General features: G+C 46.7%; 2 protein-coding genes and 1 non-coding gene across 7 annotated transcripts in view; 1 reads left to right on the top strand and 2 right to left on the bottom strand.

Annotated features, from left to right (window-relative positions):
- The window catches only part of TULP2 (TUB like protein 2), a 63,287-nt gene that overhangs the window by 16,716 nt on the left and 25,034 nt on the right, over positions 1 to 21,537 (top strand). For 3 of the 5 annotated variants that reach the window (XM_069551188.1, XM_069551186.1, XM_069551181.1), the window contains exon 2: positions 18,402 to 18,504. The exons of 1 other annotated variant lie outside the window; for it this stretch is intronic. The gene's annotated coding sequence lies outside the window, so the exon portion shown is untranslated. Of the gene's footprint in view, positions 1 to 11,460; positions 11,972 to 18,401; positions 18,505 to 21,537 lie in introns of all 5 variants that reach the window. One more of the 5 variants, XM_069551183.1, reaches the window with a different exon arrangement.
- DHDH (dihydrodiol dehydrogenase) lies at positions 740 to 14,327 on the bottom strand. Its single transcript, XM_069551199.1, has 7 exons — positions 11,482 to 14,327; positions 10,937 to 11,048; positions 8,818 to 8,981; positions 5,822 to 6,074; positions 2,266 to 2,390; positions 1,286 to 1,439; positions 740 to 1,039 (listed from the first exon to the last, which is right to left on the bottom strand). The coding sequence occupies exons 1-7, from the start codon at positions 11,569 to 11,571 to the stop codon at positions 930 to 932; spliced, it is 1,008 nt and encodes a 335-aa protein (XP_069407300.1). The 5' UTR covers positions 11,572 to 14,327; the 3' UTR covers positions 740 to 929.
- Positions 2,876 to 2,948, bottom strand: TRNAG-CCC (transfer RNA glycine (anticodon CCC)). Its single transcript has one exon. It is a non-coding gene; the product is annotated as a tRNA-Gly (tRNA).

Here is a 21,537-nt window from a genome sequence, read left to right as displayed (position 1 = left end):
TGTTTTGGCTGTGAGGCATGTGGATCTTAGCTCCACGACTGAGGATCAAACCCACACCCCCTGCACTGAAAGGTGTAGTCTTACCATTGGACCACCAGCAAAGCCCCTTGTTTTTATTATTTTACTTATTTGTTTATTGGGCTATGCCGTGTCTTAGTTTTGGAACTTGAGATCTTTGATCTTCACTGTGGCATGTATCATCTTTAGTTGCTGCATATGAACTCTTAGTTGCAGCATTTGGGATCTAGTTCCCTGACCAGGGATTGAACCCAGGGCCCCTGCATTGGGAGCATAGTATCTTGGCCACTGGACCACCAGGGAAGTCCCATGAGTCTCTATACCTTAATGGGAGCCTGGAGCTTCTGGAGGCCTGACCTCAAAGTGAAGGGCCATTGGCTAACATCTACAGAGAACCTACTGTGTGCTAGGGCCCATTTAATCCTCACCAGAGAGTGTTTAGTGTGGTATCCCCCATTTACTGACGATGAGACAAAGAGAGAGGCTAGGGAGGGTGCAGTTAGGGACACCTTCTACCCATATACTATTCTGCAGCCAAGGTCACACGGGCTGAGGCAGGCAAACTGTGGATCTTCCCACACATGTCTGTTCCAGGAGCTTGTGGGAAATACGGTCCTGACCCCATCTTCCCCACTCTCATCCTTCCAACCAATTTATGCTCTAGTGACCTCTTTGATGGTGGGCTCTCTCCAGTGCCTATCAAACCACCATTGCCAAGATCTCTGTGGAAATCACAACTTTATTATTTATTTTATTTAACTTTTATATTTACTTTGCCATGCCCTGAGGCTTACAGGAGCTTAGTTCTCTGACCAGGGATTGAACCCAGGCCCCAGAAGTGACAGTGCCGAGTCCTGACCACTGGACAGCCAAAGAATTCCCAGCATGTCTTTATTTGTTCAGGGCATACATCAGCATTTGTCTTGGGGGAAGGTGATTCCAATGGCCTTCCTCACCTCCTCAAGGATGTCAGCCAGGAGCTCACTTTCCACCAGCGGAATCACAGGACTTTCCTTCAGGCCTGGAGGAGAGTGCAGTTAGGGACACCCTCCTCCTCATATCCCCAGACTAAAAGAACTACAATTCCCAGAATCCCATGAGGCACAATAATTCATGGTTCTAACATAAGGATGCCACAGGAGGTCCTGGGAGATGTAGTTCTAAACAGTTGCTTGAGTGGATGAGGCGTAGAGAGGATACTCACCTCCACTACCAGTCTTGCCCTGCTATCCTCTCACCCTCCCACCCCTGTTCTCCACATGCTTACCTTTCTGCAGGCATTCCCGGACATGCTTGGCCTCATAACACATGCCCATTCCATTTGTAAAATTGAACTCCTTTCCTGGGGCTGGAGGCAGTGGGAACTCCTTATGCTCCCCCTTCACCACCAGCTCTGTTGGGCTCCAGCAGGGGTCGAGGAGCTGAGAAAAGAGATAAGAGGTGGTCCTACTGCCCTCACCAACAGGGCTGCTCAGGAGCCTCTCTCTTGTCAGTTAAGCACTGATCACCCGCCATCCTCAGGAAGGTTTAGGTCCCCACCCAGTCTAGCCCTGCCCTGGTTGCTGGAGGATTATTCTTTAGCATCATGGTTGCCACAGTACAAGACTGTCTTGTCTGTTCATTTCCCCAGGAACAAACCTTTCTGTAACCCTGTGCTCAGGCCTTGAAGACAGTTTATCATTGCCTCTGTGGAATCCCCTTTGCAAGGAGGAGCAGAGACAACCCATCACCTGCTTATCCATTTTGTTTTAGCCCCTGGGGAAGCCTAAATTATTCCCATACCCAACTCTAAGTCAAAATGGAAATGCAGAGATACAGCTGGGGCAGATTCTGCAGTTCCAGTTTGGGGCAGGGTACAAATTCTTCTGCTGAGAATAGGATTTCTTTCCAGCAACATGGCTCCAGGAAGTCCCATGAAGCTGCCATTTGATAATGCCCATATTCTGTCCTGAGTGCAATTCCAAAGGTTATAGCTGCTCTCAGAGGGTGGTGACTAAGAACTGGTTTCTCCCAAGAGAGGACTAAGGACTTCTGACAGACCAATGGGTTCACTCTTGGGAAGGAGCCTGGAGGTTCAGACTCCATCCCATGGCCTAGTAGCTGAGGATGAATTTCTTATCAGAAGTGTGGGAAGAGGCAAGTTCAGTCCCCATCCAGCTCCAACAGCCACGACTGGCCTATTCCTCTTGCTAAGGGCCCTGGTTCCCAGTACTTGGACCCATCCCAGCTCAGCCAATCATGCCTCACCTGGGCCATGCCCTTGGTACCACTCACGGACACCGTGTTGGCGAGCTGGGCAGAGATGCTGCAGGTGAAGCTGCCGTGGACCCCTCCTGGGTACTGGAGTATCACAGTAACAGTGTCGTCCACACCTGGGGGAAGGCACAGGACGAGGGCAAGCCTGGCCTCACATCCTGCCTGAATGCTTCCCTGGTGGCTCATTGGTAGAGTCTGCCTGCCACTGCAGGAGAAGCAGATTTGATCCCTGGTCTGGGAAAACAGCACAAGCTGTGACGCAACTAGGCCCATGCACCACAGCTACTGAACCTACGTGCTGAAGCTACTAAAGTTTGTGTGTCCTAGAGCCAGTGCTCCGCAAGTGAAGCCACCGCAACAAGAAACCCATACACTGCAAGTAGCGAGTAGCCGCCAATCACCGCAGCTAGGGAAAGCCTGAGCAGCAGTGAAGCCCCAGCACAACCCAAAAACAGTCCCATCTGAAGAACCCTGGGCAAGATATCTTCTGTTTTCTTAAATTTTAAGTATTTATTTGGTTGCTCTGAGTCTTAGTTGCAGTTAGTGGGCTCTTTTAAGTTGAAGCATGTGAAATTTTTAGATGCAGCATACGGGAATCTAGTTTCCTGACCAGGGATTGAACCCGGGCCCCCTGCACTGGGAGTGCAGAGTCTTAGCCACTGGACCACCAGGGAAGTCCTGAGATCTCATCTCTAGTATGACAATGAGAGAGACTGAAGCCAGAAGTAGTGATATGTCCTACCACATGGATGAACCCTGAAAACACATCAAATGAAACAAGCCAGACACAAAAGTCACATGTTGCAGGATTCCATTCATATGGAATGTACTCAGCCACGTACTCAGTCATGTCTGACACTTTGTGACTCCCGTGGACTGTAGTGTGACGAGCTCCTCTGTCCTTGGAGTTTTCCAGGCAAGAATAATATTTGGCAAATCCATAGGACCAGAAAGCAGATTTGTGGTTGGTTAGGGCTCAGGGGCATGGGAAAATTGGTGAGGTAGGTTGTTTTTTTGAGCAATGAAAATATTCTAGAATTGATTACAGTGCAGGAGAGATAAATTGGGAGCGATTGGGATTGACATATACACACTATATAAAATAGATAACTAATATGAACCTACTATATAGCACAGGGAACTCCACTCAATACTCTGCAATAACCTATATGGGAAAAGAATCTAAAAAGAGTGGCTATAGTATACGCACAACTGAATCACTGCTATATACCTGAAACTAACACAATATTATAAATCAACTATGTCTCCATGCTACATTTGCTGTATGAGGCATGCATGTGTGTGCTAAGTTGCTTTGATCGTGTCCAACTCTTTGTGACTGTAGTCCGCCAGGCTTGTCTGTCCAGGGGATTCTCTAGGCAAGAATACTGCAGTGGATTGCCACGCCCTCCCCCAGGGGATCTTCCTGGCCCAGGGGTCGAACCCTGTCTCCTGCATTGGCAGACAGGTTCTTTACCACTAGTGCCACCTGGAAAATCCCATAAAACCAACTATACTTCAATAAAAATTAATTTGAAAATTGATTATAGTGATAAAATGCACAACTCTGTGACTATACTAAAGCCACAAAATTATATACTTTCAATAAATAAATCGTATGGTATGTGAATTATATCACAGTAAAGATGTAATCTAAATAAATAAAGAAAAATATGCTAAAAAAGTAGAGAGAGAGAGACTTCACCTCTCTAAGCCTCAGTTTCCTCCTCTGTAAATACCTGTTGCATAGGTTTGTGAGAATCAGTTACCTGATCTCTGAAATGGGGATAATAAGAGAATTTGCTTCATAAGGCCATTTCAGGTATTACATTAAGTGCTATAAAATGCACAATGTACTTAGAAGACTATTTAGATGATAATAAGTGATATATAAGCATTAGTTAAAAATTAAACACAGCAGGTTAAGTACTAGCCTGGTTCCACATCAGGCAGGCCACAGATGGAGGAGTCTACTGACTCAGCCCTCTCTCTTTTTGGAACTTGGGATCCTAGTTCCACCATGGGGCCTGGGGGAGCCTAATTATCTGACCAGGAATCAAACCTGTAGCCCCTGCAGTGGAAATGCAGAGTCCCAACTGCTGGACTGCCAGGCAAGTCCCCGACTCAGCTCTCTTTTAAGCCCAAGTTCTTATCCCAGGTCTGCTGTGTGACCCTGGATAAGTCACTACCCCTCTCTGTACTTCAGTTTCCTAGTCTGTAAAATGGGGACAACTTTAATACATCAGAAAGGTCATATCTATAATAACCCTAAAGTTATAATCTATAATAACCTTAATATCTATTAAGGTAGCACTTAATAAACGGGATCTGTTTTTATAACTACTATTTAGCCTAGGAACTGGCCAGATGTTAGATGGAGACAGTTTTTCTAAAGAGTGACCTTCATCTCATGTACTATTTTCCTGGCTATTCATTGCTTTCTGTGGTTTGCAAAGATGGCTACAGCAATTCCTCTTGTTCCTCTATGAGTGCCTCTTTGCAGTAGCTTCTTCCATCAAGAGGTAAAGTCTATTTGCCCACCTCTGAAATCTGAGCTGATGTTGGGCCATGGAACAGTGGCAAATATGGTAGAAGCAAAGGTCTGAAAAGTGTTTGCATGCTGAGGTCCACCTTCCTGTTGCTCCACCTGGAACTCTGAGACCACCATACGAATGAACCTGAGTTAGCCAGCAGGAGAGGCCATGTGAAGGAGAACCAAGGCTCCCCATAGAATAACCAACACCTGCAAGACATAGTGAGGCCACCCTAGAGCATCCAGCTCCAGTGGGCCAGCCAGCCAACTGCAGCTACATGACTAAGACCAGCAGAAGAACCACTCAAGCTGAGCCCAGCCCAAATTGCCAACCCACAGGATCACAAGCTAATAAATGATTGTTTTTTAAGGTCACTAAGTTCTAGGGTAGTTCGTTATGTAGCAAAGGCTAACTGAGACAAATATACAAAATAATAATTGTTTATAATCAATAACTGCTTACCATTTGCTTCAAAAGTTACTTCATTAACTCCTTATGATAACTATATTATTGACATTTTACCTAATTAAAACTAATTAGGTAACTAGTTGGTAACTGATTAAGACTCAGGAATGTTGTGTCCCTTGGCCAACATCAGGCAGCAAAGTCCCAGCACAGACCCTGCTCACACTCTCAACTCTGAGCCCAGGCTGGGGGTAGCTTGGGTGGCTTCATATGGGAAGTTTCTCTAGCTGCCTAACCTGATACTCATCAGGGAGGAGACTTATCCCCAGCTCACTGCTCCCAGTAAGAGAGGATCCACTCCTATTAGTCCAGGATATTCCCTGGTGGCTCAGTGGTAAAGAACCTGCCAGCCAATGCAGGAGACACAGGTTCGATCCTTGGTCTGGGAAGATCCCCTGAAGAAGGAAATGGCAATCCACTCCAGTATTCCTTGCCTGGAAAATTCCATAGACAGAGGAACCTGGCATGTTACGGTCCATGGGCTTGCTAAGTTGGACACAACTTAGTGACTTGACCAGCCAACCAACCAAGTCCAGGATAGACCATACCTGTTTCATGGCGCCTTCCCACAGCTGAAATCTTCTCTGGCTTCTGCCCACCGAAGACCATGGAGATGAACTGGAGGCAGTAGATGCCAAGGTCTAACAAGCCACCTCCCGCCTGGGCCCAGTCTGTGGCCCGGTGTACGTGGGTGAGATTCTTCCCAAATTCTGCCCGAACAACCCGAAGGTCCCCCAGAGTTCCCTGGGCCAGGACAGACCTCAGAGCCTCTACAGCAGGGAAGAACCGGGTCCAGATGGCCTGCAGACCACAGAGGGAAGAAAGCAGGATGCAAGAAGAGAAGGAAAGTGGTCAGGACCCAAAAGTTAACCAACCAGTTTTTCTCTCTTCAAGGACTCAATCTTGAGTGGGTACCCACTGCTCCCCAATCAAGGCCCCTCTGTCTTCCTTCCACAGCCTGGCAATGCCCAAGCTGTGTCTAGTCTGACCCTCTCTGCCACCTTCTCTCCTCTCCAGTCCTGCAGCCCCAAGGCCGGCCTTGTCCTTCCTCATCTGAACCATTACACCAGTCCCCCAATGTTACGGGCTGAATTGTCTCCCCACCAGATTCATGTTGAGGCCCAACCCCTCCCCAGAACCTCCTAATGTGAGCATATTTGGAGTGTGTGTGTGTGTGTGTGTGTGTGTGTGTGTGTGTTGCCACATCTTGTGGCATGTGGGATCTTATTTCCTTGACCAGGGATTAAACACGTGCCCCCTACATTGGAAGCATGGTGTCTTGATCACAGGACTGCCAGGGAAGTTCCCAGAGGTGGGGTTTTTTAAGGAGGTAACTAAGTTAAAATGAGGTCATTAAGGTGGGCCCTCATCCAATAGGACTGGTGTCCTTAGAAGAAAAGGAAGTTAGGACACAACTCTGCCCAGAGGGAAGACCATGTGTAGACACAGGGAGGAGGCTGCCATCTGCAAGTCAAACAGAGAGAGGCTTCAGGAGGAGCCAGCCCTGCTGACACCTTGACTTCTCTAGCCTCCAGAGTGTGAGAAAATATTTATTTTTTAAAACTTTATTTTTAAATTCTAAAAAATTTTATTATTTTTGGGGGGGCTTCACCATGAGGCTTGCAGGATCGCAGTTTTAAACCCAGGCCACTGTAGTGAAAGCCCAGAATCCTAACCACTAGGCCACCAAAGAACTCCCCAGAAATATGGGAAAATAAATCTCTGTTGTTTTAGCCACCTGGTCTGTTACTGCTGCTGCTGCTGCTAAGTCGCATCGGTCGTGTCTGACTGTGTGTGACCCCATAGATGGCAGCCCACCAGGCTCCCCCGTCCCTGGGATTCTCCAGGCAAGAACACTGGAGTGGTTGCCGTTTCCTTCTCCAATGCATGAAAGTGAAAAGTGAAAGTGAAGTCATTAGTCATGACTGACTCTTAGGGACCCCATGGATTGCAGCCTACCAGGCTCCTCCGTCCATGGGATTTTCCAGGCAAGAGTACTGGAGTCGGGTGCCATTGCCTCCTCTGCCTGGTCCATTAGTGGCACTTTATTATAGCAGTCCTGGCTAACTAACACGCCCAATCTCTCCCCTCCAGTCCCATCCCCACATGGCCCAGAGGGATCTTTCCTTCTCTAAGAGCTGACCCTGTCTCACCCCTGCCCAGGCCCCTTCTGTTGCTCCCCATTGCCTAACATCAGCTTGCATTTATTGGGTATATATTATGAGCAAGACAATATGTACATGCAGTGCCTAATGAGTCCTCCCAACATCTCTGCCTGATTGCTATCATTATGTCCATTTTTTAAATCAGAAAACTAAGGCTCAGTTGAATCAAATTATTTGCCCAGGGTCACAGAGCTTGGAACTGGGCAACTGGAGTCTAGAGTTCTCTGACTCTAAAGCCAGAAATCTTGACCTGTCCAAGATAAATTTCATATTAATGAAATGAAATCTGCCAATTCTTGTTTTAAGCCTTAACTCTGTTTTTCCTCTCTGGCCTATTTACCTATGCAGTTTACTTTTCTGAAAAGCCAGCCTCTACCCACAAGAAACCTCCTTGATCAGCACCCAAGCTGGGACAGGGTGTCTGTGCTCCATAAACTGCTCAGTCCTATGTCCACAAAAGCCCATGCCCATGGACATTGGGGTTACCCATTTCCATGACCAAAAGTGATCTTGAGCTCCTTGAAAACTGAGCCTCTGTCTTGTATGTTATGAATCCCCAGTTCCTAAGATTGAATCTGGTACACATTAGGTGCCAATAAAAATGAAGAAATAATAAATTCACAGAATTTTGGCACTGATATCTTGACTACTCCTTGGGCACATAGAACTTTGCAGACTAGGAGGCTCAGCAATACTGAGCATATGATAACTAGATAGAACATGGGGAAGTAAGAGCTATTGTGACTACTGGCAGAACCTATAGCAAAATGTTTAAAAACCATAATACTCAGACTTCCCTGGTGGTGGTCCAGCAGTGCTTCCGAAGGGGGCACAGGTTCCATCCCTGTTCAGGAAAGTTCCACATGCCTCTTGGTGTGGCCAAAAAGAAAAAAGAACCCTACTACTCCTTAACATGAAAATAGCTTGGGGTGATGGTGTCATTTGGTGGCCATCTTAACTTCTGGTGTTAGTCATTGCTGCTGGTGGCCATTTTAATTACTGGCAATTTGCAAGATGCCAAAGGCCCCTATAGGTAGCCAAGTCTGATAAGGGTAAAAACAAAGGCAATTTGACACTGAGGTTTGGTAGGAGGTTCCTTGGTACTTCGGATCTCTAACTTTGTAAATCCACCCAAACTAAGACCGTGTTGCTAGTAGACTACCTGACATAGCTCAACGGCATCCTGACAAACGCGAGGACCCTGGTTCATTTTGTGTTCATCTTAACTCTTGGCAATCCACCCTTATGTTCCTCCAAAACTGTCGACTGACAACCATGTCAAGTAGCTCTAATGTGGGACGTTGGAAGGGCCCTCCACCCTCACCTCCATAAGGAAGAGGCCTCGGGATCGGGACGTTGGAAGGGCCCTCCACCCTCACCTCCATAAGGAAGAGGCCTCGGGATCGGGCCTCAGCAACCATTTCGCGCACTTCCGCAGCGTTCACACCCATGGGCTTCTCGCACAACACAGCCTTGCCCGCTGTCAGGCAGAGTAACACTGCGGCCTTGTGCTGGGGGTGCTGGGTGCCAATGTAGGCCACCTCTATGGCGGGAGGAAAAAGGTAGAGATCAATAGCCCCACCCACTGAGACCTCTGGCACCACCCACCATTTAGAGGCCCCGCCCCCAAGTTTCCAAGAGCCTGAGTTCCTCCAAGCAGGTAGGAAGTCCTACCGCAGTGGTCAAACTCTAGCCCCTCATTTGGATGGAGCTAAGGGCTTCTGCTTTATTGACTAAGCCAAAGCCTTTGTATGGATCACAACAAACTATGGAAAATTCTTAAAGAGATGGGAATACCAGACCACCTGACCTGCCTCTTGAGAAATCTGTATGCAGGTCAAGAAGTAACAGTTAGAACTGGACATGGAACAACAGACTGGTTCCAAATGGGGAAAGGAGTACATCAATGCTGTATATTGTCACCCCGCTTATTTAACTTCTATGCAGAGTACATCATGAGAAATTCTGGACTGGATGAAGCACAAGTTGGAATCAAGATTGCCGGGAGAAATATCAATAACCTCAGATATGCAGATGACACCACCCTTATGGCAGAAAGTGAAGAAGAACTAAAGAGCCTCTTAATGAAAGAGGAGAGTGAAAAAATTGGCTTAAAACTCAACATTCAGAAAACTAAAATCATGGCATCTGGTCCCATCAGTTCATGGAAAATGGGGAAACACTGGAAATAGTGACAGACTTTATTTTGGGGGGCTCCAAAATCACTGCAGATGTTGACTGCAGCCATGAAATTAAAAGACGCTTGCTCCTTGGAAGAAAAGTTATGACCAACCTAGACGGAATATTAAAAAGCTGAGACATTACTTCACCAACAAAGGTCCATCTAGTCAAAGCTATGGTTTTTCCAGTAGTCATGTATGGATGTGAGCGTAGGACTATAAAGAAAGCTGAGTCCCAAAGAACTGATGCTTTTGAACTGCAGTGTTGGAGAAGACTCTTGAGAGTCCCTTGGACAGCAAGGAGATCCAATCAGTCCATCCTAAAGGAAATCAGTCCTGAATATTCATTAGAAGGACTGATGCTGAAGCTGAAACTCCAATACTTTGGCCACCTGATGCAAAGAACTGACTCATTGGAAAAGACCCTGATGCTGATTGAAAGATTGAAGGCGGGGGGAGAAGGGGACCACAGAGGATGAGGTGGTTGGATGGCATCATCAACTCAATGGACATGAGTTTGAGTAAGCTCTGGGAGTTGGTGATGGACAGAGACGCCTGGTGTGCTGCAGTCCATGGACTCACAGAGTTGGACACGACTGAGTGACTGAACTGAACTGAATTGAAGGGCCTCCCTGACGCCTGCCAATGCAGGCAACTCAGGTTCGATCCTGGGTCAGGAAGAGCTCCTGGAGAAGGAATAGCAACCCACTCCAGTATTCTTTCCTGGAGAGTCCCATGGACAGTGGAGCCTGCCAAAAGGGTTGGTCACTACTTAGCGACTAAACAACAAAACCGTTCTCTACTATCACTCTATTTCCTTAAGATTATTTTCAGTCTTCTGAAATTATGGTATTCACTCACTTAGTCCTCACAACACCACCAAGAAGTAAGATTATTATTTTGCCCGTTTCAGAAATGGGGAACCTGAGAAGGGCAAGCAGAAGAGGGGAAAATGCCCACTCAGCCAATCTGACTCCAGAGCCAGGCTGTTGTCCAACCACGCTGTCCTGCCTCTCCATCCAGGCTCCTCTGGAACGCAGAAGCCCGAGACACACGGGTCGTATTTAAAACCTGAAAGGCCTCGCTCAGGAATTCAAGCCCTGCCTTTACCGCGGAGGTGTGGCCCCTACTTGCTATTTCTTGCTGGACAGATAATTTCAGACGAAACCGGTTCCTATCGTCCCGCCTCCCAGCCCAGAGTCCTTTCGGCAGCCCAGAGGGATTGGCTCATCGCGCAGAGCCTCGCTTCTACGGAGCACCCTGAAGGCAGCACCCCCGGTGACGCCCCCTCTCCCCCGCCGCCGCCAGGGCCACTCACCCACGTCCGGGTCCTTGGCCAGTTCCTCATAGGATCCATAGGCCTTGGGAATGTCGTGTTTCTTAGCAAACTCCTTCGCCCGGCTCAGGTCACGGGCCGCTACCGCCACTACCTAGAGGGACGCCTGAGTCAGACTGGAGAGGCTGGGGCAGGTAAGGAAGACGGGTGGATGGGAGGGAGGTGATGGAGAAGGCCTCGGTGGGGGAGGGAGAAATTGACAACTCCCAAAACCGGGCAGGGGGGATGTGGTCCTGGGGGATGAGGTGACACCTGGGTTTGGGGAAAAGAGATCTGAGGCAGACGGTTATTCAACCCCGATTATCAAACTCCCTAATATTTAAATTTCTTCCTTACACAACAAATCGGATGAAGACTCTCCCAAACCTCGCGTAATTCGTGTTAAAAAGACAGAGGGGAGAAAAGAGCGATACGGATTTTGAGATTGTTTCACGGCCTTGTGGGGCTCGGAAGTCTAGAAGCCTAGTTCCCTCCTCCCTCAGACCCCCCCGCCCACTCTTCCCCAGGTCTCTGGAGAGAGGGAGGACCTGGTGCTCAGAGCGAGGCAGCATCCGCAGCATCGTCGTGAAGTCGCTGGAGATAAGGCCAGCCGACACGATGCCCCAGCGAAGCGCCATCGCCGCAACCCGGAGTCCCAAACGTGTCTACCTTTTCCCGGCGAGAGTTAAGGACCAGATGCCCGGCGCTCCGGGGGGCGTGGCCCTTGTCCCCGCCCCCATTGCTCCTACGCCGCTCCTCATTGGCCACGGCGCTTGTGCGCCCTGCCAGTCCCAAGGCAAAGAGGACGGATATTTAATTCTAGCATCCCCATTGGAAGAATGCACCGAAGGCTCCGCCTAACAGGGATGGACCAAAAACACCCAGAGTCTTCTTTCCTAGAGACTAGCCATGTGACACAAGCGGAGGCGCTTTCTTTTCCATTCAACTTCGAGCCTTTGAACTTACCTCTCTTTTGTTCAGAAAGCCGCATACCCTTAGGAACTGTCCAGAGGGAGAGAGAGGATAATAATAGCAAAGGTAATATATTCACTGATTTTTACTAATATTTCTTAACTATTAATATTTATAGAACGCCCGTGCTTTCCTTTCCCCATCCCTGATTTCTCACCACAAACCTGCGAGTGAGAGTCTATTGTGCCCTATTTACAGAAGCAGAAACAGACCCAGAAAACCAAGATCATGAAAATGATCTATTGCTCGCTAGGAACGCGAGCAATAAATAAAAAGACTGGCCAACTTCACCCGCAACAAATTCGTCAGTTTTCCTTATAGGCATTTAATCTGCTGTCGCCTCCTTCCCCTCCTGCCCTTAGTCTTTCCCAGCATCAGAGTCTTTTCCAATGAGTCGGCTCTCCACATCAAGTGGCCAAGTACTAGGGCTTCAGCTTCAGCATCAGGCTTTCCAGTGAATATTCAGATTCAATTTCCTGTAGGATTGACTTGTTTGATCTCCTTGCAATCCAAGGGACTCTCAACAATCTTCTCCGGCACCACCATTCGAAAGCATCAGTTCTCTAATGCTCAGCCTTCTTTGTGGTCCAACTCCCACATCCATACACGACTACTGGAAAAACCATAGCTTTGACTATACGGACTTTTGTCAGCAAAGTGATGTTGACCGTGGCCGAGAGGAGCCACCCCGAGCCCAAGGCCAGGGGAGGGGCCGGGAGGAGCAACCCCACGTCCAAGGAGCGGTGGCTGGGCAGGCGCAGGAGGGCCTAGAGGAGCCATCCCACGTTGAAGATCAGGAAGGGCGGTGGTGAGGAGATACCCCTCATCCAAGGTAAGGAGCAGCGGCTGCGCTTTGCTGGAGCAGCCGTGAAGAGATACCCCACGCCCAAGGTAAGAGAAACCCAAGTAAGATGGTAGGTGTTGCAAGAGGGCATAAGAGGGCAGACACACTGAAACCATACTCACAGAAAACTAGTCAGTCTAATCACACTAGGACCACAATCTTGTCTAACTCAATGAGGGGCATGCCTGCGGGCGGGGCAACCCAAGACAGGCAGGTCATGGTGGAGAGGTCTGACAGAATGTGGTCCACTGGAGAAGTGAATGGCAAACCACTTCAGTATTCTTGCCTTGAGAACCCCATGAACAGTATGAAAAGGAAAAATGATAGGATACTGAAAGAGGAACTCCCCAGGTCAGTAGGTGCCCAATATGCTACTGGAGATCAGTGGAGAAATAACTCCAGAAAGAATGAAGGGATAGAGCCAAAGCAAAAACAATACCCAGCTGTGGATGTGACTGGTGATAGAAGCAAGGTCTGATGCTGTAAAGAGCAATATTGTACAGGAACCTGGCATGTCAGGTCCATGAATCAAGGCAAATTGGAAGTGGTCAAACAAGAGATGGCAAGAGTGAACATCGACATTCTGGGAATCAGGGAACTAAAATGGACTGGAATGGCTGAATTTAACTCAGATGACTATTATATCTACTACTGTGGGCAGGAATCCCTCAGAAGAAATGGAGTAGCCATCATGGTCAACAAAAGAGTCCAAAATGCAGTACTTGGATGCAATCTCAAAAATGACAGAATGATCTCTGTTCGTTTCCAAGGCAAACCATTCAATATCACGGTAATCCAAGTCTATGCCCCAACCAGTAATGCTGAAGAAGCTGAAGTTGAATGGTTCTATGAAGACCTACAAGACCTTTTAGAACTAACACCTAAAAAAGATGTCCTTTTCTTTATAGGGGACTGGAATGCAAAAGTAGGAAGTCAAGAAACACCTGGAGTAACAGGCAAATTTGGCCTTGGAATGCAGAATGAAGCAGGGCAAAGACTAATAGAGTTTTGCCAAGAAAATGCACTGGTCATAGCAAACACCCTCTTCCAACAACACAAGAGAAGACTCTACACATGGACATCACCAGATGGTCAACACCGAAATCAGATTGATTATATTCTTTGCAGCCAGAGATGGAGAAGCTCTATACAGTCAACAAAAACAAGACCAGGAGCTGACTGTGGCTCAGATCATGAACTCCTTATTACCAAATTCAGACTTAAATTGAAGAAAGTCAGGGAAACTGCTAGACCATTCAGGTATGACCTAAATCAAATCCCTTATGATTATACAGTGGAAGTGAGAAATAGATTTAAGGGCCTAGATCTGATAGATAGAGTGCCTGATGAACTATGGAATGAGGTTCATGACATTGTACAGGAGACAGGGATCAAGACCATCCCCATGGAAAAGAAATGCAAAAAAAGCAAAATGGCTGTCTCGGGAGGCCTTACAAATAGCTGTGAAAAGAAGAGAAGCGAAAAGCAAAGGAGAAAAGGAAAGATATAAGCATTTGAATGCAGAGTTCCAAAGAATAGCAAGAAGAGATAAGAAGGCCTTCTTCAGCGATCAATGCAAAGAAATAGAGGAAAACAACAGAATGGGAAAGACTAGAGATCTCTTCAAGAAAATTAGAGATACCAAGGGAACATTTCATGCAAAGATGGGCTCGATAAAGGACAGAAATGGTATGGACCTAACAGAAGCAGAAGATATTAAGAAGAGATGGCAAGAATACACAGAAGAACTGTACAAAAAAGATCTTCACGACCCGGATAATCACGATGGTGTGATCACTCATCTAGAGGCAGACATCCTGGAATGTGAAGTCAAGTGGGCCTTAGAAAGCATCACTACGAACAAAGCTAGTGGAGGTGATGGAATTCCAGTTGAGCTGTTTCAAATCCTGAAAGATGATGCTGTGAAAGTGCTGCACTCAATATGCCAGCAATTTTAGAAAACTCAGCAGTGGCCACAGGACTGGAAAAGGTCAGTTTTCATTCCAATCCCAAAGAAAGGCAACGCCAAAGAATGCTCAAACTACTGCGTAATTGCACTCATCTCACATGCTAGTAAAGTAATGCTCAAAATTCTCCAAGCCAGGCTTCAGCAATACGTAAACCGTGAACTTCCTGATGTTCAAGCTGGTTTTAGAAAAGGCAGAGGAACCAGAGATCAAATTGCCAACATCCACTGGATCATGCAAAAAGCAAGAGAGTTCCAGAAAAACATCTATTTCTGCTTTATTGACTATGCCAAAGCCTTTGACAGTGTGGATCACAATAAACTGTGGAAAATTCTGAAACAGATGGGAATACCAGACCACCTGACTTGCCTCTTGAGAAATCTGTATGCAGGTCAGGAAGTAACAGTTAGAACTGGACATGGAACGACAGACTGGTTCCAAATAGGAAAAGGAGTACGTCAAGGCTATATATTGTCACCCTACTTATTTAACTTCTATGCAGAATACATCATGAGAAACGCTGGACTGGAGGAAACACAAGCTGGAATCAAGATTGCCAGGAGAAATATCAATAACCTCAGATATGCAGATGACACCACCCTTATGGCCGAAAGTGAAGAGGAACTCAAAAGCCTCTTGATGAAAGTGAAAGTGGAGAGTGAAAAAGTTGGCCTAAAGCTCAACGTTCAGAAAACTAAGATCATGGCATTCGGTCCCATCACTGCATGGTAAATAGATGGGGAAATAGTGGAAACAGTGTCAGACTTTATTTTTCTGGGCTCCAAAATCACTGCAGATTGTGACTGCAGCCATGAAATTAAAAGACACTTGCTCCTTGGAAGAAAAGTTATGACCTACCTAGACAGTATAGTCAAAAGCAGAGACATTACTTTGCCGACTAAGGTCCGTCTAGTCGAGGCTATGGTTTTTCCTGTGGTCATGTATGGATGTGAGAGTTGGACTGTGAAGAAGGCTGAGTGCCAAAGAATTGATGCTTTTGAACTGTGGTGTTGGAGAAGACTCTTGAGAGTCCCTTGGACTGCAAGGAGATCCAACCAGTCCATTCTGAAAGAGATCAACCCTGGGATTTCTTTGGAAGGAATGATGCTAAAGCTGAAACTCCAGTACTTTGGCCACCTCATGCGAAGAGTTGACTCATTGGAAAAGATTCTGATGCTGGGAGGGATTGGGGGCAGGAGGAGAAGGGGACAACAGAGGATGAGATGGCTGGATGGCATCACTGACTCAATGGACATGAGTCTGAGTGAACTCCGGGAGTTGGTGATGGACAGGGAGTCCTGCGATTCATGGGGTTGCAGAGTCGGACACGACTGAGCGACTGAACTGAACTGAATACAGTCAAAGGCTTTAGTATAGTCAATGAAGCAGGTGGGTTGTTTTTTTTTTTTTAATTCTCTTGCTTTTTCTATAATCCAGTGGATGTTGGCAATTTGATTTCTGGTTCCTCTGTCTTTTCTAACTCCAGCTTGTACATATGGAAGTTCTCAGTTCATATACTGTTGAAGCCTAACTTGAAGGATTTTGAGCATTAACTTGCTAGCATGTGAAATTAGCACAATTGTACAGTATTTTGAACATTCTTTGGCATTGCCTTTCTTTGGAATTGGAATGAAAGCGAACCTTTTACTGTCTGTGGCCACAGCTGAATTTTCCAAATTTGTTGACATATTGAGTGTAGCACTTTAACAGCATTATCCTTTAGTATTTGAAATAGCTCAGCTGGAATTCCATCACCTCCACTAGCTTTGTTTGTAGTAATGGTTCCTAAGGCCCACTTGACTTCACATTACAGGCTGTCTGGCTCTAGGTGAGTGACCACACCATCATATTTATCTGAGTCCTTAAGACTTTCTTGTTTGGTTCTTCTGTGTATTCTTGCCACCTCTTCTTAATATCTTCTGCTTCTGTTAGGTCCATACCATTTCTGTCCTTTATTGTGCCCATCTTTGCATGAAATGTTCCCTTGGTATCTCAAATTTTCTTGAAGAGGTCTCTAGTCTTTTCCATTCTATTGTTTACCTCTATTTCCTTGCATTATTCACTTAAGAAAGCTTTCTTATCTGTCATATTTCTCTGGAACTCTGCATTCATTTGGGTATATCTTTCCCTTTCTCCTCTGCCTTTTGCTTCTCTTTTTTTTCTCAGCTATTTGTAAGGCCTCCTCAGACAACCACTTTTGCTTTTTTGCATATCTTGGATGATACATGTCGTAATGGTGGAAACACTAGGCAGTATAGAGGCTGGGGTTGGGGGCACTCGTAGCCCAAGCTGAAGACCAGGAAAGCCTGGGCAGATGAGGGCATGATTGAAATGCAATTTAAAAGATGTTTTTTGAAAAGACTGGATATATTTATTCACGTATTTCTGGCTGTGCTGGGACTTCATTGCTGCACGCAGGCTTTCTCGAGTTGCAGAGACTGAGGGCTGCTGTCTAGTTGTGGTTCACGGGCTTCTCATTGCAGCAGCTTCTCTTGTTGCAGAGTACAGGCTCCAGGTGCGCAGGCTTCAGTAGTTGCAGCACAGAGGCTCGTTAGCTGTGGCTCTCAGGCCCTGGAGCACGCAGGCTTCAGCAGTTGTGGCGTGTGGGCTTACGTGCTCCACAGCATGTGAAATCCTCCCACAGCAGGGATCGAACCAGTGACCGCTGCATCGGCAGGTGGACTCTGATCGACTGCACCACCTGGGAAGTCCTGCATTTTGCAAGATGTTGATGTAGGTTTTCCTGGTATAGAAACAGAGATGGCCTTCCAGACAGAAGAAACAACCCATGCAGGAAAAAAGCTGAATCCAGTTAGAACTGAGAGCTTGGAGTGCAGGGGATGCATGAAAGATTCATTTATAGACAGTAATTGGGCCATTTGTGAAGGGTCAAAGAGCTCACCCTGCAGGTGGTGAAGTGTGAAGGAGAGGGGAAAGGAGATGATGATGTGCGTCATATTCAAATGTTAGAAAAAAACTGTGAAATTAAAAGTCACACAGAAACTGTCAGCCAGGCAATGACTGGGTGGATGGTGTGCTAGGAAGAGACCAATAGCATTTATACATTAACTCTTTTGTTCATCGGAATTTTTTTGAGTGTACATGCTGTGCCAATCCCCCAACCTTCCACCCAAACCAACCCCTCATCATTCTTCAGAGACTGAACTTTGGATCCAGCCTGCTTGGGTTCCAGTCCCCACTCTGCCACTTACTAGCTGTGAGACATCAGGCAAGTGTCTTGCCTCATCTGTAAAATGGGAGTGACAAATGTTACCTCCCAGGGCTTTTGTGAGGATGAAATGAATTTTATTTATAATATATAATGTGTTTGGGACAGCACCTGCTACATTCTAAGTGTTGTGGGACTGTTAACTACTGTGTATTTGTTTCTGTCTGTTGCTATAAGAAATTAGCCAGCATCAGTGGTAATATTAGGGTTTATACTATGAGAGTTCTGGTGGCTGCTCAGAGCTCATGAAAAAGGTGAGGAGGTACATGATGAAGAGTTTAGACTGTGTTTTGTTTTCTTTTCTCATAACAGCTTTTTTTGAAATCTAGTGGGTTTACAATGTTATTTTTTTTTACAATGTTATTTTCAAGTGTACCACAAAATGATTCACATATATATGTGTATGTGAATATATATTTATGTGTGTATATATATATATATTCTTTTCCATTACAGGTTATTATGAGGGGCTTCCGTGATAACTCAGTTGGTAAAGAACCCGCCTGCAGTGCAGGAGACCCAGGTTCAATTCCTGAGTCAGGAAGATCCACTGGAGAAGGTATAGGCTACCCACTCTAGTATTTTGGGGGTTCCCTTGTGGCTCAGCAGGTAAAGAATCTGCCTGCAATGCGGGCGACCAGGGTTTGATCCCGGGGTTGGGAAGATCCCCTGGAAAAGGGAACAGCTACCCACTGCAGTGTTCTGGTCTAGAGAATTCCATGGACTGTATAGTCCATAGTAACTTTCACTGCACTTCACTTCATGAGACACTGAACATAGCTCCCTGTGCTAGACAGTAGGTCCTTGTTGCTTGCGCTCAGTCACTCAGTCGTGTTCGACTCTTTGTGGACCCATGGACTTTAACCTGCCGGGTTCCTTTGTCCATGGGATTCTCCGGGCAAGAACTGAACTTGAGTCTCCTGCCTCTCCTGCATTGGCAGGTAGATTCTTTACCACTGGCTCCACCAGGGAAGCCCAAAAATAAATATTTAAAAGGTAACAACAACAAAACAAGAGGAGGGGACATGCCATGCTACAAAGGGCCACGTGAGGAAGTACCAGGGTTGGTCAGGAGACAGGGAATGAGGAAGCAATGTGGGCAAGAGTTTTTGTGGTTTCTGTGGGAAGGAATGGGCACTTCAGGATAAGCAGGTTTAGGACTGGCAAGCTGGAATAATTTCAGCAGACTCTGCAGTGGAGGAGCTGTCTGAATTGTCTGGGACCTGGTCCTGGCATGACCACGGCAGGGAACTGTTGTCCCAGACTCTGGGGACTGTAGAAGCTCCCTAAAGCAGGTGGCTGGGGTCTGGGTTGATCTGCATAGGAAATGTACAGTCATTCGCAGCTGAGTGGTTTATGATCTCTAGCAACTACCTAACTCTGAGAGGGGCAGTCCCTCCAGAGTCTGCAAGACCCCAGATGTCGAAACATCAGAATCACATGGTTACTACAAAGGGGGGGCAGAGTCCGAAATATGAGGTGAAGGCACAGTTGGAATCCCTAGCTCCTCATTTTTGTCTCTCCCGAGATTCCCAAATCCTCTCTCAATCCACTCCGAGTCCTGTCTACAGCACGAACTGCAGCTCCTATGCAAAAGAACATTCCAAAGAGACAGTCATCATTGTAAAACCTTTGCACGCACAGATCAAAAAGATCATTTTCAGATTACACACGAAGGGCCAATATAACTGTTGATTTAGGCCTAGGATGAAAGTTCAGACAGGAGACAGAGATGGGTGGTGTTGGTCCAGGGCAGAGGTGACTCCATTCTTGACCATGTATGCAGGGGATTCTGTGTATGAGACAATGAATTTGATGCTCCTTTTGGAATTTAGATCCATTGGAGGAGACAGAGTGTAAACAAACGGATACACTTGCAGGTAAAGAATGACCAAATGTAGAAGGAACCCTGGGTGACTGGAATGGGTTTCCTTAGATACGGGAGACAGAGACTGGCTCCCAGAGACCCTAGGTATATGTGTGCTCAGTTCAGTTCAGTCGCTCAGTGGGGTCCGACTCTTTGCGACCCCATGAATTGCAGCACGCCACGCCTCCCTGTCCATCACCAACTCCCGGAGTTCACTCAGACTCACGTCCATCGAGTCGGTGATGCCACCCAGCCATCTCATCCTCTGTTGTCTCCTTCTCCTGCCCCCAATCCGTCCCAGCATCAGTCTTTTCCAATGAGTCAGCTCTTCGCATGAGGTGGCCAAAGTACTGGAGTTTCAGCTTCAGCATCATTCCTTCCAAAGAACACCCAGGACTGATCTCCTTTAGAATGGACTAGTTGGATCTCCTTGCAGTCCAAGGGACTCTCAAGAGTCTTCTCCAATACCACAGTTCAAAAGCATCAGTTCTTCAGTGCTCAGCTTTCTTCACAGTCCAACTCTCACATCCACACATGATCACTTGATAAACCATGGCCTTGACTAGATGGACCTTTGTTGGCAAAGTAATGTCTCTGCTTTTCAATATGCTTTCTAGGTTGCTCATAACTTTTCTTCCAGGGAGTAAGTGTCTTTTAATTTCATGGCTGCAATCACCATCTGCAGTAATTTTGGTGCCCCCAAAAATAAAATCTGACATTGTTTCCACTGTTTCCCCATCTATTTGCCATGAAGTGATGGGACCAGATGCCATGATCTTCGTTTCCTGAATGTTGAGCTTTAAGCCAACTTTTTCACTCTCCTCTTTCACTTTCAACTCTCTGCAGCCCCGTGGACTGTAGTCTGCCAGGCTTCTCTGTCCATGGGATTCTCTAGGCAAGAACACGGGAGTGGGTAGGATTTCCTCCAGGGGATCTTTCTGACCCAGGTATTGAACTTCATTCTCCTGCATTGGCAGGTGGATTCTTTACCACTAGCACCACCTGGGAAGCCCTGGTTGTATAAACATGTCCACTCAATGCCAATAACAGGTATTACTTGCTAACCTTATATTTCAGGCCAGAAGAGATGCCACTCATGTATATGCTTATTACATCCTTCAAAGAATGCTGGAAAGTGGCTACCATTTTAAGCCCAGTTTCCAGATTGGGTCACTGAGGCCCAGCTTCCAGTTTTCCAAGAGAAGCAGAGAGGCTGTGGCTGAAGTTTGTGAAGGTCATTGCTGAGGTTCCTAAGGGAAGGGTGGGTGCAGCACATCTTTCTTCCCAGTAAACTTCCTTGAACATTCCAGAATCTGGGAATGTGTACTGCTTTTTTGTTTTTAAATTATTCTGCTTGTCCTGGGTCCTCATTGCTGTGCGGGCCTTTCTTTAGCGGCAGCGATCGGAGGCTACTCTGTTGCGGTGCGAGGCCTCATCATTGCTGTGGCTTCTCTTCTTGTGGAGTATGGGCTCTAGAGCACACAGGCCCTAGAGCACAGGCTCAGTAGCTGTGGTACTCAGGCTTGGTTGCTCTGCAGCATGTGAAATCTTCCCAGACCAGGGATCAAACCCGAGTCCCCTGCATTGGCAGGCAGATTCTTATCAACCGGGCCACCAGAGAAATCCTGAGAATACATATTGTTAATGACCCTCACAGATAATTTCTATCACTGGGGCCTCCTTTACATTTCTTCCCTTTTGTGGATGTTAAACTAGAGCTGTCTC

This window comes from Ovis canadensis, chromosome 14 (genome assembly GCF_042477335.2).
Source record: "Ovis canadensis isolate MfBH-ARS-UI-01 breed Bighorn chromosome 14, ARS-UI_OviCan_v2, whole genome shotgun sequence".
Lineage (NCBI taxonomy): Eukaryota > Metazoa > Chordata > Mammalia > Artiodactyla > Bovidae > Ovis > Ovis canadensis.
This window is presented reverse-complemented; position numbering and strand designations above follow the sequence as displayed.

What these genes read in the sequence shown, in the direction of transcription:
- DHDH (XM_069551199.1), bottom strand. Translation starts at nt 11,571, where the DNA reads ATGGCGCTTCGCTGGGGCATCGTGTCGGCTGGCCTTATCTCCAGCGAC. An exon ending in GGCCAAGGACCCGGACGTGG is followed by an intron (nt 8,982 to 10,936) that starts GTGAGTGGCCCT and finishes CTCCCGCCATAG; the next exon opens with AGGTGGCCTACATTGGCACC. An exon ending in CCGGGAATGCCTGCAGAAAG is followed by an intron (nt 1,040 to 1,285) that starts GTAAGCATGTGG and finishes ACTCTCCTCCAG; the next exon opens with GCCTGAAGGAAAGTCCTGTG.